Source organism: Oncorhynchus kisutch, linkage group LG13, assembly GCF_002021735.2.
Source record: "Oncorhynchus kisutch isolate 150728-3 linkage group LG13, Okis_V2, whole genome shotgun sequence".
Classification (NCBI taxonomy): Eukaryota; Metazoa; Chordata; class Actinopteri; order Salmoniformes; family Salmonidae; genus Oncorhynchus; species Oncorhynchus kisutch.
Window position 1 is genome coordinate 45,264,804 of NC_034186.2, and position 17,428 is coordinate 45,282,231.

The 17,428-nt window shown below is 44.7% G+C and overlaps 1 protein-coding gene across 2 annotated transcripts in view; it reads right to left on the minus strand.

The window, feature by feature from the left end:
• LOC109902274 (coiled-coil domain-containing protein 50) overlaps positions 1-17,428 on the minus strand; it is a 38,482-nt gene that overhangs the window by 17,810 nt on the left and 3,244 nt on the right. For both annotated transcript variants that reach the window (XM_020498517.2, XM_031786380.1), the window contains exons 2-5: positions 12,518-12,580; positions 5,587-5,716; positions 1,751-1,841; positions 961-1,063 (exon numbers count right to left, since the gene is read on the minus strand). In XM_020498517.2, coding sequence (XP_020354106.1) covers positions 961-1,063; positions 1,751-1,841; positions 5,587-5,716; positions 12,518-12,580 — 387 coding nt within the window. The remainder of the gene's footprint in view (positions 1-960; positions 1,064-1,750; positions 1,842-5,586; positions 5,717-12,517; positions 12,581-17,428) is intronic.

Genomic DNA, 17,428 nt, shown 5'->3' on the forward strand with positions numbered 1-17,428 from the left:
ATGGAGAGCAGTCCTGGGGAAATATTCCTCCTTGTCTTCTGTCTAAATAAAAGTAGCTAGGTGGGGCTGGGCCTGCAGGAAAACCTCAGCCTACCAGACCCCACTGTGTGTGTGCGCGCGCGCCAGCTGCGGAGGAAGGTGGGTTTTACAGGGTGTTGAAGAACATTAAAGAAACCAATAAAAAATACCCCCTACACACACACACACACCTGTGCCTCTAGCTATGAGGCCTGAAAGAGCTTCCACCACTAAGGCCTCAGTGAATAAGGTAAAATACCCACCAACACTTCCCAATGAGACATATTATAATGATTAACGACAAATGTCTTACTGTTTTTAAGGCAGGGGGATGAGGAGGCTGGAACCTACTATGACAATCATTAACTGCCAAAAAGACCCTTCAAGTCTCTTGATTATTCTGACAGCAAGCTTCTAACTGTTTAAAATGGAGCCTTATTGCTGCAGTCAAGTCAAAGCTGTTCTCGCAGCCCTGCAAAGCACTGTCTCGGCTCACTAAGGAGCAAAACCACTGGGTGGGTGTGTGTGTGTGTGCGCAAGAGAGAGAAAGCGAGCGATGACAAACGACTCCTTTTTTTTCTCTACCTTAGTACCTACGCAGTACGCACCCTCAAGGTCAACTATGAAACAGCCCTCCTAAATCCTCGTCCGAAAGATCAACCCTACAGTAACTCACGCAGCTCTCCACACACACCTCGTGCATCTCCATCCCTGACCAACACACACACACACACACACACACACACCTTTCCAATCCACCCCTCGCCATAATGACCCACCCTGACACACACGCATGTGTGAATGACTGCGTGTGTGCACGTACCCCGGCCACTCTCACCCCAACCGTATCCCGGCCACTTTCACCCCAAACGTATCCCTCCCTCCAACAACAGAGGAATAGAATCCTAGATCCCTGAAACAGACAGGGGGCGCTCGTCCCACCTCCTTTATCCTCGTAGTACTCCTCCTCAAAGTTGGCCTCCAGCTGCTTCTGTCGCTTCCTCTCCTCCTTCATCTCCTTCTCCTGCAGCTTACGAGCGATGGCCTGGAAACACACACACACACACACACACACACACAAAACACCTTCAAAACTGCTGACACCTCGCTTGTTATTTTTATCCTGGATTTCTCACACAGATGAGCTGCTTTTCACTGAGGATTACAAATGAAAAGGTTCGAAGAAGTAGCCTATGAGGAATCCGTAGTATGGCCCTGTACCTGCACAGTGCCAGTCAGACCTTGATTCAAATAGAGGCCTATTTGAAACCTTTTAGCGTTTTGGGACTATTCTATTGGTTCCATTGAGGGAGGTAAGCTCAAAAACAATCATGCACATATGAAGTATTTCAAATGACTCAAAATAGTATTTGAACCCAATTTGGGTGCCAAGGAGGAGGTCACCATTAGGCTAGACATGCTTTACTAACAGTAAAGTGTAATAAACAAGTACAGGGTGTAACACCAGCAGTGGATTTGAATAGGCCAATCCGGTGACCCGCCTGTGGTGACCCGTCGATACTACAGTAGGGGTAGGGTGGAGGAGGTGCACCCATGTTGATTGGGTGCAGGTTGACGCTTCCCCTAGACTCTGATCTTGGGTCGGTTTAGCATTTCCCCCACTAACTGTTAATGGTTAGGATTGGGGAAAGGGGGAAGCTGATCCTAGATCTGTACCTAGGGACACTTCACCCCAGAGCTGTTGATTGGGTGTGGGTGTAGTGTCACTTACCGCATCCTTCTCCTCCTGCTTGCGCTGCTGCTCCGCCTGTCGAACCAATTCCTCCTGTATCTCCTGGGCAATCTCATTGTCGCTGCGCTCTCTAGGTGTGTGTGTGTCGGAGAGAAAAGAGAAAACATTAGAAGCAAATACAGAACAGTCAACTACCCCAAAACCTGTACCCTGCCTAAAGTTCTTGTATGGATAGTAGGGCTATTTGTATCTTGTCCACACTACCCCACTCCATAACACTAGTAGCAATAAGAGATTTCACAGAACACAACAAGGACGCTAGTGCTTCTATATCTGCATTGCTCGCTGTCTGGGGTTTTAGGCCGGGTTTCTGTAGAAGCACTGACATTTGCGGATGTAAAAAAAACAAAAAAAAAACAGCCTTTATAAAACACAATCGATTTGATTGACTAATCAAGCGCGAACTCGATAGCGTCTCTACGTTTCAGGATTACGAAAGACAGATTTATCCCGTGTTGTAAAGCGGTGAGGAGACCTGTCACAATGTGGCGGCGACAGCTAGGCTAACACAGTCGGGCTGCGATCGTTCACGCGTTGAACTGTAGCCGTGTTGGCTCAGGGTACCAGGGCAGACGACGGGTCCGAGATTAGGCAGATGGGACGTCTTCGCTACCGATCTGTCACGCATATAGCCTCCACTCCAATGACCTGCGCGTGTTCGTCAACTGAACCGATTCGGAAGCACAGCATCTGTGAGACTCACACCCGAGCTGACTGATTATTCGGGAGAATATGCCAGTATGCAAATATGTAGGCTATTTTCTTTTCTGTTTTATAATGCCTGCTCCCTTTGAAAACAGTGGAGACTACCAATAACAGTATACGTGCATTACCAAAATTAAGACTTCCATTTGAACTTCAGAAATGGCTCCTATTTCAATTTCAGGTACCCTGCTTGAAATGCACATATTGGAAATAGATGCTATTAATTACACTGCCGAGGTGGCAGCCGGGCTGCGGGCCCCCCCCAAAAAATGGTATTACCAGCACCTGTGGCGTGCTCTCCCCAGATCACCCTCTCGAAGCCAGCAGTGACGTTGAGAGGTCATCCCCTCACACACCCACAGCTAGCCGTGTGGCTAAAGGAGCTAAGCGAGGCATGGGGTAAAGAGAGCGAGCGAGACAATAGGCCTGAGAATTGCCAGGGACTTCACGATACGATATTATTGCGATACTTAAGATGCCGATATGATATGGATCGAGATTCTATATGCATTATGATTCGCTACTGTGATTTTACTGCGATTCGACGGTCCAAACATGTTGCTCACCACGTGTTTGCTGCAGAGGGACAAGAGAGAGCCATAAGAACTCGTTTTGATTTGATTTGTTGTAGAAAAAGGGCTGATGAACTGAAAAAAAAATACTAGTTTTGGTGCAGGTACAGCCAACTAGCGCAAAACATATTGCGTATAAAAATAATGTTATGTAACTATCGATTTTTATCCCACATCACTACAAAACAGCCTACAAAAAAAAGTGGGGGGTGGGGCGAGAGAGAGCGAGGGACAGACACACACACACACACACTGGGCAAAGGCAGAGATGGCAGCAGGAGCTCCCAGCATGCCAAGCAGCATTAGCCGGGCTGTATGTGCGGCAGAGCATCTGGCCTCTCTCTTGGGGGGCGCTGCCCTGCTGCTAGTGAGCGTGTGAGGAAGACTCACTTCGGAGCACAACTTTCACTGCGGCATGAGCCAGCATATTTGGCAACAAAAAAAAGAAAAGGAAAGTGGAGCACTTTCTTCCACATCTGACACAATAAAATGTGGCTGTGGCAGGGTGTTTAGCATCATGTAAACGGTCTGTATAATACGGTATGTGTGCGACTCATACGTACCGATGGCGTCTAGGACTTCAGGGTTAATGTGTGGGTTAGATCATGGTTCTCTAGGAGTGTCTCTAGAACCTTCAGCTAGGTTAAGATAGCAGTAGTTTGTGTGGATGCGAGTGCGTTTTCCTACATTTGACACCCAAATGTCTGCTGCCGTGTTATGGTCGTAGTAGAGTCCGTGGTCTGAATGATATATAATTAAGCAATAAGGCCCGAGGGGGTGTGGCATATTTAAGCAGTAAAGCATGAGGTGTGGTATATGGCCAATGTACCACAGCTAAGGGCTGTTCTCAGGAACAACGCAGAGGTGCTTGATTGCTATATAAACTGGTTAACAATGTAATTAGTGGTAAAAATAAATGTTTGGTCACACCGTTGGTATACGGTCTGATATACAGTGCATTAGGAAAGTATTCAGACCCCTTCGCCTTTTCCACATTTTGTGACGTTACAGCCCATTTCTAAAATGGATTAAAGCAAAACATGAGTCTACACACAATACCGCATAATGACAAAGCAAAAACACATTTTTATAAATTTTGGGGAAATGTATTAAAAATAAAAAACATACCTTATTTAAACAATTACTCAGAGCCTTTGCTATGAGACTCGAAATTGAGCTCAGGTGCATCCTGTTGCCATTGACGATCGTTGAGACGTTTCAAGAACTTGATTGGAGTCCAGCTGCGGTAAATTCAATTGATTGGACATGATTTGGAAAGGCACACACCTGTCTATATAAAAGGTTCCACAGTTGACAGTGCATGTGTGGGAAAAATTCAAGCCGTGAGGTTGAAGGCACTTTCAGTAGACCTCAGGACATCCATCTCTGCAGCACTCCACCAATCATGCAAGGTAGCCTAGTGGTTAGAGCGTTGGACTAGTAACCGGAAGGTTGCAAGTTCAAATCCCCGAGCTGACAAGGTACAAATCTGTCGTTCTGACCCTGAATAGGCAGTTAACCCACTGTTCCTAGGCCGTCATTGAAAATAAGAATTTGTTCTTAACTGACTTGCCTAGTTAAATAAAGGTAAAAAAAAAAAAATTAAATGCCTTTATGGTGGAGTAGCCAGACAGAAGCCACTCCTCAGGAAAAGGCATGACATCCAACTTGGAGTTTGCCAAAAAGAACCTAAAGGACTCTGACCATGAGAAACAAGATTCTCTGGTCTGATGAAACCAAGATAGAACTATTTCTGGAAGGAACATGGCACCATCCCTACAGTGAAGCATGGTGGTGGCAGCATCATGCTGTGGGGATGTTTTTCAGCAGCAGGGACTGGAAGACTAGTCAGGATTGAAGGAAAGATGTAAAGTACAGCAAGCTCTTTGACGAAAAACTGGTTCACCTTCCAACAGGACAATGACCCTAAGCACACAGCCAAGAAAATGCAGGAGTGGCTTCGGGACAAGTCCCAGAATGTCCTTGAGTGGCCCAGCCAGAGCCCGGACAAACCCGATCGAACATCTCTAGAGAGACCTGAAAATAGCTGTGCAGCGACGCTCCCCATCCAACCTGAGAGCTTAAGAGGATCTGCAGAGATGAATGGGAGAAACACCCCAAATACAAGTGTGCCAAGCGTCATACCCAAGAAGACTCGACGCTGTAATTGCTGTCAAAGGTGCTTCAACAAAGTACTGAGTACAGGGTCTGAATACTTATGTAAATGATTTTTTTTTCTTCATTTCATTATATACATTTACATCAGAAACTTTTTGCTTTGTCATTATGGGATAGTGTGTGTAGACTGATGGTAAAAATTGTAATCAATTTTAGAATAAGGCTGTAACGTAACAAAATGTGGAAAAATGTCAAGGGGTCTGAATACTTTCCGAATGCATGGTATACCATGGCTGTCAGCCAAATCAGCATTCAGGGCTGGAACCACCCAGTTTATAATGTCTGATATACCACAGCTTTCAGCCAATCTACATCCAAGACCCAAACTACCCGGTTTATAATAGTATCTGTGTCACTCACATGTCCCGGTGTTGTCTCTTGGCCTTGGCCTGGGCCCTCCGGTCCTCCTCCTCCTGCAGCTGCTTGGCCAACGCTACGTCCTGCTGCACCAGACGGCTCTTGTGGACGTTGGATGCCAAGTGGCTCTCGACTGCAAGGACAAAAAAGAAAATCAACAAACACCATGCTGACTAGTACACAATCAAGGCATGAACACGAATTGCTCTCGCAATCTGCCTCCCCAAACAGCACCCTCTGGTCAAAGGTAGTGCACTACGTAGGGAATAAGGTGCCATTTGAGACCGACAGTCAGTTCATCTGGCCAAACTGCAACGCTGAGGAACAAGACGGACTACGTCAGTCACAAGCCTCGGGTTTATTTGTTTTGGTGCCTTTTAAACCGCAGGACTGGGACGCAAGTACTTGGAGTTTAGTGTGTTTATTTAGCGAACAGTTTGGACATACATTTAGTTTTAGAGTTCACTCTGTGGATGAGACGAGAGGGGGGAAATAAAACACTGACGCTTTGACTCACTGAGCTTGGCTATGACGAACTAGCCCGCTTGGATCAACTTGATGAGGAGCTGCCAATTCCAAGGCTGTGAGTGGCTGCACGTGACGAGACAGGGCCGTGGACTCGAACAGGGCAGGCTCTAAATCCTCGTTGCCGATGCACTCCCAGCCCAAAACGCGTGAAGGAGCGTCGCTCACTCCTTTGCTACTCATTCAGCTCCACTGGACTGGCTATTGATCCACTCGTAGGCTTCATGTGAAAAATACCAAATTCTGCCACTATTTACTAGAGGCTCCATAAAGTTGCTGCGGTGAGGTGACAAGATGGGAAGCAGTGAATCACCAGAGAAATAGACTGACATCGATTTTTAGAACAATGCTGATCGATTGTGTGGTGGGTTTACGGTGCCTCAATTTTTTAGGGCAAACACACAACAACAGAGAACAAAATATATTGTGACGTTCAATGCTTTTTTTTCCTCCGGGGTAAAACTACAGTTTGCTGTTATCTTGAATTTCTAAGAACACAGGATAAAGGCTTCTTGTTAACTCAACTTGAGAGATCTGATATCCTCCTAATCAGTGGGCCACAATCTGGTCTAAGACACTACAACTAGCTTAAGTCTATACACAGCGTAGCCTGGGTTTCTGTATGGGCTACTTCTACCAGTTCTCTGTGGCTGGCATCCAAGAGGACCAGGCAGCATTGGACAATGACAAAGAACACATGGGACAGTGATGCTGGACAATGAAAAGGGGATTCATACAGAGGCATAACAAAGCTTAAGTTTATAGGACTACTGTGATGGAGAGACCAAATGTCAGGCCTAGCTGGCCCATCTGGCTTCTGCCTGGGTTAAGAGGCATGACGGATGCTTTCAGAATGCAGCCTATTTATTATCTCAACCCAAGGCCATTCATGTCTTTTGGTGCATGACGGTTCTACCAGGGTTTTAAAGCAGTAGGCCCTATATCCTACCATGACAGCCATGCACTCAGCAGTTCTTCTGTTGAGTGAACCAAGCCTTGCGTGCAACAATCCCTCCTCGAGGCCTTCCGAGTCAAAATAACCGTTGTTCGAGATCCTCTCTCGCTGCAGAGGAAAATATGCCAAATGTTTTGGTTAAGCAGAGCTGGTCGTGGGGCAGTAGCCATCTGTTGGTTAGAGTGAGGATGACACTGTGCAATGTAGGGGACAGCCAGGCTGTGTAAGAGTAATTCCCAGTGACCTCCAGGACAAAGGAACACGCAGACGGACTGGCTGCTAAAACCAGAACGGTTGCTGTGGCAAAGAGGGGACCCGCCATGTCGTGACGCACTATAGCAGTGGAGGGCGGAGGACTGATACAAGGACCGACCCAAACAGAATCCATAGGCTCTTCATATTGAGGTATGGATGGATAACGGACGTCCTATCATCCAGTGTAGAATTTCTCTTACAAGAAAGTTTGGGTTGAAAAGCCATTGATTTTTTTGTTTGTTGCAACTTTACAGATTGGAAGACATTATTGCTGGAGTGCTACATTCTGTCCTCCTTGGACACTGGGAAAGCAATGGGCTCCCAACTAAATAGTCAAGAGGTCCAGATCCATAGATCTTAAAATCTCCCTGGACTTTTCCTGGGAGTAGCTGTGGTTGAGGGATAGCGCTGGGACGATAAACCGAAAATGATTGACACCAACCATACAGATCACTCGTCGCAGGCATTTTGCGGATATGGTTCATTACAATAGTCTATAGTCGAGAAATGTTCCGTTTGAAATGAAATAAGTTTGCTAATATGTGTGATTGTTAAATGGGGCAATTGATGGCTACAACCATTGTCGTCGGTTGTCGTCGTAGTAGTTTAAAAGGGGCCGGTCCTGGCCATACTGTCACTCTAAGCAAGACCAAAAATTGCCTGCCCCTACAAGAATAGTCCCTGTAAGCAAAATGGCGTTGAAAAGACGTCTAAAATATGTATTTTTCCAAACGTTGAAGCTAGGTTCAATTTAGGTTCTGAAGAAACAGTGAAAATATGTATTTTCTGGACATTTTAATGAAGTTAATTTTCTGTTCCGAATGAAAGTTGAAAATAAGTCATTTATAGATGTCCATGTTTGGGCCAAATCAAGGCTGGTCCAGACCAGACAATATATGAACCAAAAATAATGTCCGACTGTTCCAGATTCGGTCTGGACTGGAAATCAAGGCTGCCCCCCCCCAAAAAAAAAGATGTCAGCATCGGTCCGTAATTACTGAGGTATAGCCTACAGCAGGGATAGGCAACTCCGGACCTCGGGGGCCAGAGTGGTGTGCCCCCCCATCCCTAATCAACACAGCTGATGAAACTAATTGCATTCTAAACTGAAGATCATGATTAGTTAATTATTGGTGTCAGATGTGTTACCTGGGGCAAATATGTGACACCAATTAGGCCCGAGAGGACTGGAGTTGTCCCACAGTGTTGCCTGAAATGTAATTTTAGGAATGTCCATCTGTGGTAGGCCTAAACACACACACACACACACAACAACAAAAAACATTGCCTACGGACCGTGCTTCCTGGGGTGTAGACTACCTTGTCAGCCTGTTATGGAATTTCCTGAATGCCCATCCATATTAGGCCCTCTGTAAAACAGGCCGTTGTAAATGGCTTTATTAGTCCTGATTCCTGTAACTAATCAAATTGGCGGAACGTCAGCTACCCAACTTTATCAGGAGTTATCCTGCGCCTATTTGTAATGTGATTACATAGCGGGAAATGCAGAAGCGCTTTCTTTTTCGCTAAGATCAGCTTGTAAAACATTTGCAGATACAAACTAAATGACAATTTTAGCCCACGGGATGAAACGCATGGACAGCAGGGGTGAGTAGCCCGATTGTCCATTCCATATTGTACATTTTACTTTGCCCTGTCCTGTTTTTAGGATATGTTGTTTGTTAACATGACAGCACATTTTTTGTTGTTGTTGATTGGGCACTATTTAGGTCAGGCTATTTGAGCGGAGAAACCTGCATGATGTAAAAAAAAAAAAAAGTGTCCGTCTCATTACATTGTCATACAGGCTGGAGATAAATGTAGGCTACAGAACAGGCCACATACTCTTTCTACCATATACGATATCTGCGGCCGCCTAATCCTGCCTAAATGAGCGGGCCGGCCATGAGTTTAAAGGATGTTATTATGTTTTAAACTGAGGTGCACATTGTTAGAAACGTACCGTAATCAAATCAATTCCAGGCAATTTATCACAATATGGATTTTTGTCCATATTTCCCAGCTCTACTGAGGGACACGAGGGCTGTAATCCCCAGCCATCTGGGGGATAATGTTTATTTGTGGAATTAAGTAGGAAGTAGTAGTTATGTCTGGCCTGGACTTTAATCTATTCTGGGAAGGGTGACTTTTTCACCTCAGGGCCTAATGAATACTGGGAGGCAGCCAATGACAGTGCTTACAGTCAGATAGTTTCACTCAAAGCCTAGGTTTCTGTGTGGAAAAAAAAAGGCAACACTGAAAGATGAACGACACACATTCACAGCTTAATTATGATTAGACACACACAGACAAGTACACACCCAAGGGCAGACATAAAGAAACTGAAATGTCAAAGATGACACATTCATCTAAAAATCAAACACGCAGGCAAGAATTTAGTTTCTCAGGACAAGTTGAAGAGTCTATGAGATTCAGTTTAATAGTCTCATGTACAGGGTTGCAGGTGTGATTGCAGAGAACAGTGAAAATCTTAGGTTTCAACAACATGCAGTGCAAGTGAAATATAATAATGAAAATGGTAATAAAAACTAAATAAAATAGCACTGCATTCAGAAAGTATTCCGACGCCTTGACTTTTGTTACATTACAGCCTTACTCTAAATTGGATTAAAATTGTCCCCGTCCCCCCCTTCAATCTACACACAATACCCCATAATTACAAAAGTGAAAACAGGTTTTTAGAAATGTTTGCAATTTTTATTTACATAAGTATTCAGACCCTTTACTATGAGCTTCGAAATTGAGTTCAGGTGCATCCTGTTTCCATTGTTCATCCTTGATCTTTCTACAGCTTGATTGGAGTCCACCTGTGGTAAATTAATTTGATTGGACATGATTTGGAAAAGCACACCTGTCTATACAAGGTCCCACAGTTGACAGTGCCTGTCAGAGCAGAAACCAAGCAATGAGGTCGAAAGAACTGTCCGTAGAGCTCCGAGACAGGATTGTGTCGGAACAGATCTGGGGAAGGGTACCAAAAAATGTCTGCAGCATTGAAGGTCCCCAAGAACACAGTGGCCTCCATTCTTAAATGGAAGAAGTTTGGTTGGAACCACCAAGACTCTACCTATAGCTGGCCGCTCTGCCAAACTGAGCGAGAAGGGCCTTGGTCAGGGATGTGACCAAGAACCCGATGGTCACTCTGACATTGCTACAGAGTTCCTCTGTGGAGATGGGAGAACCTTCCAGAAGGACAACCATCTCTGCAGCACTCCACCTTACAGACCTTTATGGTTGTGGCCAGACGGAAACCACTCCTCAGTAAAGGGCACATGACAGCCTGTTTGGAGTTTGCCAAAAGGCACCTAAAGACTCTCAGACCATGAGAAACAAGATTCTCTGGTCTGATGAAACCAAGATTGAACTATTTGGCCTGATTCCCTACGGTGAAGCATGGTGGTGACAGCATCATGCTGTGGGGATGTTTTTCAGATGCAGGGACTGGGAGACTAGTCAGGATTGAGGCAAAGATGAACAGAGCAAAGTACAGAGAGATCCTTGATGAAAACCTGCTCCAGAGCATGCAGGACCTCAGACTGGGGCGAAGGTTCACCTTCCAACAGGACAACGACCCTGAGCACACAGTCAGGAGTGGCTTTGGGACAAGTCTCTGAATGTCCTCGAGTGGCCCAGCCAGAGCCCAGACTTGAACCCAATCTAATATCTCTGGAGAAACCTGAAAATAGCTGTGCAGCGACGCTTCCCATCCAACCTGACAGAGCTTGAGAGGATCTGAAGAGAGGAATGGGAGAAACTCCCCAAATACAGGTGTTCCAAGCTTGTAGCGTCATACCCAAGAAGACTCGAGGCTGTAATCCCTGCCGAAGGTGCTTCAACGAAGTACTGAGTAAAGGGTCTGAATACTTATGTAAACGTAATATTTCTGTTTTATATTTGTATAAACCTGTTTTTGCTTTGTCATTATAGGGTAGCGTATGTAGATATGAGGAAAATAAACCATTTTAGAATAAGGCTGTAACGTAACAAAATGTGGGAAAAAGTCAAGGAGTCTGAATACTTTCCAAATGGACTGTACATAACAACAACAACTGTGGCCGTGATGAATAAAAAGAAATAAATAAAACATTTCCTTGTGGTAGAGTCAAGAATGTTGCAGGGCTGGAATGACTATAGGGGGAACATCAGCATAATCATTGAGTGAAGTAAAATAATATACATATTAACAACTACAATAGTGATTGTCATTTGTGTGGGGGCGAGTTGACGGTGCGTGTGTGTTTTTGGGGGGGGATGTCCGTGTTGAGGGAATGTCCATAGGGGGAGTAGCAGGGGGGGAGAAGGTAGCCCAATGGTCTGAGGGTAGAAACTATTGGCCAGTCTTTCAGTCTTTCAGTTTTGCCATGATGCTCCTGCACTGCCCGCATCGGAGCGATTGAAGCGGATGAGGCGTTCCCCCCCGATGACATCACAATCCCTGCTAATCTGATTGTGCTGGCCTAACGTCCACCCAGACTAGACTGTGTTGTTGTCCTACAGTAGATGGGCATTAATGTGATCCAGACACAGTGTGCAAACATCAAGCCCACTAACGCACACCAAAGCCCCAAAGTGCTATTGTTGTGGTTGCAGCCTAGCAGGAGTCCTGCAGTGCCAAGCCTGCTGGGTGAAGCACACTGTGGCTAGGCTTGTTTACTGCCTTGCTTCCACTGACGCTGCGCTTTACGCTGTCAGACGTGACAGATTTTTAGAGAGAGAACTTGTGGATTCATTAAGACCTCTCTAAATTCTAAATATTTGGAAAAAATGTTTGATAGTCTGTATTCTCGTAAAGAAGACAAAAATGGGAGCTTGGAATACTTTATATAAAATATGCTGCAAAGGAAGCTCAAAGTGCTTTTTCTAGACCGGAGGAGCAGTTTGCATGAAATAGTTGCGGCTATTATGGATAATATATTGTAAATGGCTTTGACGTAAATGAGACTTCAAATGTGCATGAAGCAGACTGTCTGCATCCAGACTTAAAAGTCAAATAACGCCCAGCCCAGATCCCAGCCCAAAGCACTCCGCCTTTACTTGGCACATTCGAAAATAGGGGTCTGTTCTCTGTTGCACTGAGAGCTCTGCTTTGGGAACAGCCAGGACAAGCTGAAACCATAAGGATTGGGCGGGAGAAGCGGATGTCCAGGTCAACCTGAAGTGTAGTGGTAGTATACTTACTTTCCTGCTCCTGGAGATTATGGGCCAGGCAGTGGTCCTCCAGCACAGCAAAGTCTCGACACACTGTAGACAGAGAGACAGGAACACAAGGTTAGGGAGCTCTTCTGAAGGTTTATAAAAAATAAAAAAAGTAAAACATTTTTTTATTTTTTTTATCGGTAAACTTAAAAAATTTACTTTTGTAGTGAAAATGGACAACACATTCCTGCTGCAACAAAAGTTATCTTGTTTTGCGATACAGCTGAAGGACTTACAGAAAAATGCACCAAAGGGCCTTTTGAAAAACCGTTTTTGGTGGTGTTCTATGACACAGAACATTTGAGACATTGTGCCCGCCTACACATGATGTTCTACTACAGAAAACACTGACCAGTCGCCCCAATCAAGGGCAGGAAACTTGAACAGAGCACGCAAGACTAAACAAGCTCCTTCAGTTTAACCTTAAGCTAATCAGATGGAGGCTATTGTGACTAAACTACAGCATGAAATGGAGCAGTGGCAAGGCCATTGGAATGATCACACAATGCCGACAGAGAGGAAGTCCGTGTCTGCTTTGTGGCCAAAAAGGATGATTGCTGCACTACAAGCCTTATCTGCCAGATAAGAGCAAAAAAAATGACAAAATAAAAGCTAAACTAGACTGTCTCAAGCAGGGCCCCTGAAAGACAAGCGGTCTGTAAATAAAGAGAACAGCATGAAGTAGAACTGTGGTTGAGCACGCGGCGGCACCAAGATTTTGGTTTGAGTCAACAGCGTAGCTCATTTTGAATTAGGCTCCGCGCATCCCTTTTCTGAGCCGTATAGCCTAAGCTTGCTGTGGTAAATCAAAGTTTTTATTTATTTTTACAATACATCAAAATACAGAGAAACGCACAGGAAAACCAGTAGCAACTTATCAAATATTCTAAGAACATGAAAGTCACAGTAGCGAGACACTAATAGGCTCACATCCAATGCACAGCAGCATGGCAAAGTCAAAAGTGTCTTATGCTGAACCTTCCTACATGTCACTCAATCAGAATAGCAATGCTCTTGTTATTGGCAGTATCTGGCACACATTCAGCCGTTTTTGCTGAGGACATGCAAACAGTTTAAAATGAGCTTATGGGGAAGAGGGAAGCAGCAGCTTCCAAACAAATAGTCAGCGGAAGGCTAACAAAAACCATTCAGACCGTCAGACTGAGGCAAAGCAGTTGTGAAACAGCAAAGTGCTACAATTTAAGGCAAATCAGATGGAGAACAAGAAGAATCACAGGGGTAGAAAAGAGTGGAACTAATGGAGGAAATCTAGGGCTGCGTCCTGATTTGCACCGTACTCCCTATATTAGTGCACTACTTACATATTATTATTTTTAAACGGGGCCCATGGGGCTCTGGTCAAAAGTAGTACACTATGTAGGAAGACAACTAGATTCAGCTGCAGGACGATTTTTGTCTTGAGCGGATGGTCAGGGGACTGGAACATACTAAAATAATTTGTAGACTTCAAATTGACCCAAACATACAGTGCCTTCGGAAAGTATTCTGACTCCTTGACTTTTACCACATTGTTACATTTCTGCCTTATTCTAAAATTGATGAAGAAAAATAGGACCACTCAACCGACACACAATAACCCATAATGGGTATTGCACAAATAGTTTAGAAATGTTTGCTAATTTACTAATATCACTTTTACATAAGTAATTCAGTACTTTGGTGAAGCACCTTTGGCAGCGCCAAGTCTTCTTGGGTATGACGCGACAAGCTTGGCACACCTGTATTTGGGGTGTTTCTCCCATTCTTCTCGGCAGATCGTCTCAAGCTCTGTCAGGTTGGATGGGAAGCGTCGCTGCACAGCTATTTTCAGGTCTCTCCAGAGATGTTCGATCGGGTTCAAGTCCGGGCTCTGGCTGGACCACAAGGACATTCTGAGACTTGTCCCGAAGCCACTCCTGCGTTGTCTTGGCTGTGCGCTTAGGGTCGTTGTCCTGTTGGATGGTGAACCTTCGCCCCAGACCAAGGCCCTGAGCACTCATCAAGGATCTCTGTACTTTGCTCCGTTCAGCTTTCCCTCGATCCTGACGAGTATCCCAGTCGCTGACACTGAAAAACATCCCCACAGCATGATGCTGCTACCACGCTTCACTGTAGGGATGGTGCCAGATTTCCTCCAGATGTGACGCTTGGCATTCAGGCCAACGAGTTCAATCTTGGTTTCATTAGACCAGAGAATCTTGTTTCTCATGGTCTGAGAGTCCTTTAGGTGCCTTTTGGCAAACTCCAAGCGGGCTGTCATGTCCCTTTTTACTGAGGAGTGGCTTCAGTCTAGCCACTACCATAGAAGGCCTAATTGGTGGAGTGCTGCAGAGATGGTTGTCCTTCTGGAAGGTTCTCCCATCTCCACAGAGGAACTCTGGAGCTCTGTCAGAGTGACCATCAGGTTCTTGGTCACCTCCCTGACCAAGGCCCTTCTCCACCAATTGCTCAGTTTGGCTCTAGGAAGAGTCATGGTGTTTCCAAACTTATTCCATTTAAGAATGAAGAGGCCACTGTGTTCTCAGGGACCTCCAATGCTGCATACATTTTTTAAGTACCCTTCCCCAGATCAGTGCCTCGACAAAATCCTGTCCTGGAGCTCTACGAACAATTCCTTCAACCCTCACGGCTTGGTTTTCGCTCTGACATGCCTATAGCGCTCATAGCCTATAGCGCGCCAACACCCCTGGGAATCTGGCGGATTCTCTGCTTGAGCATCAAAGGACAGTTGGAAAGAAGGAAATGTAGAAATGTTATTAAAAAAATTAAGACTCAGCTAGCAAAATTGCTTATAAATCATTAGTAAACACTCCCGTTATTAGGTCAAGTTTATCTACGAGAAAAGGTCTACATTCATTTTAGGATTAAAAAAATATATATATTTAAAATGGTTTTGACGGCTATTTTAAATTTTCACGACGGTCTTCATCCATAATGGTCTGTTACACGTTATTCAATTACCATCACAGCCCTATTAAAATTACTTGGAGCTGATGTTCTGGTGTTTAAGTCTTATGTCCAACATAACATTTAAGGGCGGCGACAAATAAAATGATGCACACGGGCCAGTTGGGGAACCCCGATGTAGGGAATAGGGACCCATTTGAGACGCATCCTAAATGTCCGACAGGTGGGTGTCTTTGGAAGACATGCACTGTAGCCTGTTTTCCCTTGTGCAGGACTTGAACAAAAATTTGACTGACGGTCGCTAGTGTTATCAGTAATGCTGATATGGATATTCATATGATTACCGTCATTATTTTAAAATCATTGAGGGGGGGAAAATCTGACAGATTACGTAGGCTAACCCTAATCCCGAAAAGTCTGTCCTAGCAAACAAACAAACCATAATTGGCATTAGGCCTACTGAACAGCGAATCAACTGCATGGAACGTTCTAAATCCCTTTCATACAACTGTATGCACCAGCCATCTCAAATCAGTCCACGTTCAATGATGATTCAAAACAGACGTGCTAATATCTTTTTGCATTTTAACTCCATGCGTCCAATAGACCTGTGCAGAGCCTTGCTACCGTAGGGTCTGTTTAGGATATCGAACATTCTCAGGGTGAAGCACAGCAAATGTTTGCTGAGGAACATTCACATGTGTTTCATAAGCCGGGTAAACTGTACTTAAGCCCCTTCTGTTTATCTGTGGTGGACATCTTTTCTCCCTGCACTGTGACTATGTTAGAGGATACAAGTAAGCTGTGATTATAAATGTGTAATTAACCATGTTCCCATCTGCTACTGGCAGTGGCTGACGTCTAGCCTAATTTTATCACCAGATCATAAGTTCAGATGTTTTCTACACCGAAATGTGCAGAAGTTGCACGTCTAGCAGCACTTAGGTCTAGTTTTGAAAGAAACTGTGTGGGCTAACTGAGGATCTAAATAAGTTATTTTTTCCCCCGTGAATATGAATCCTTGTCATCTATAAACCGAGAGATTAACCAATGGGGGTTGGGGGAGGGATGGAACCATCTCTGATGACCATAATGAATCACGTGGATGGTGCTATGGAGACAGCCGCAGAGCAGTGGAAAGGCACGTTCTCCCATCATGCACTTTTCTAGACCAGCATCTCAAATATTCCATGGAGTTGGATTGGAGCGGCTGTTTCGCACACGCAGGAAGAGTTCGTTACACTTCTCCATTCCGATCAGATTGAAAACATGCAGAGGAACAGGAAACGTGCATGAGATATCCAACCCGGGATCTGTCCAGTGGCCACACAGCAGCTGTAACATACTATTGTTTTAGGGAAGAGGTAGTGCTTTCTGATTTCTCCACCACTCCATTTCTGAATAACATTTAGGCCATTTTGAGGAAACATTGGGATTGTTTTGCACACTGACATGGAATATTTCTGTCAACATACCACTATTAAAATAAATGAGATGTTTTCTCCATGAAGTAATTCAACAATGTGTATGCTGCCATCTTGTCTAGGCTAGTGTTAACCCGGGATCCTTCGGCCGTCCCTACCCTAAAACCTAACCCAGTGGTATTCAAAGTCGGGGTCATGATCTCGAAGGGTTGCGGGGGAACAAAAAAAATTAAGAGAACAGATTGTATGAGACAACATGAGACTTTTTTTTTTACTATTTTGAAAAAAGTATTTATTGGCTTTTCATAAAAATAAAAAAACATTTTAACATGGGGTCAACAGAAATTCTGGTAGAAAAAAGGGGGCCCTCACTGAAAAAGTTTGAATAGCACTGCCCTAACCCTCAACCGTTTTAAATGTCAACTTCAACAGGGGTGATGGCAGAGTTGGGAGGTCCCAAGGATTCCATTTAGACTTGTCCATCTTCTCCATTTCAAATATTCTTAATGACTGAGACGGGCGGGATTTAGGTATATATACACAGTACCAGTCAAAAGTTTGG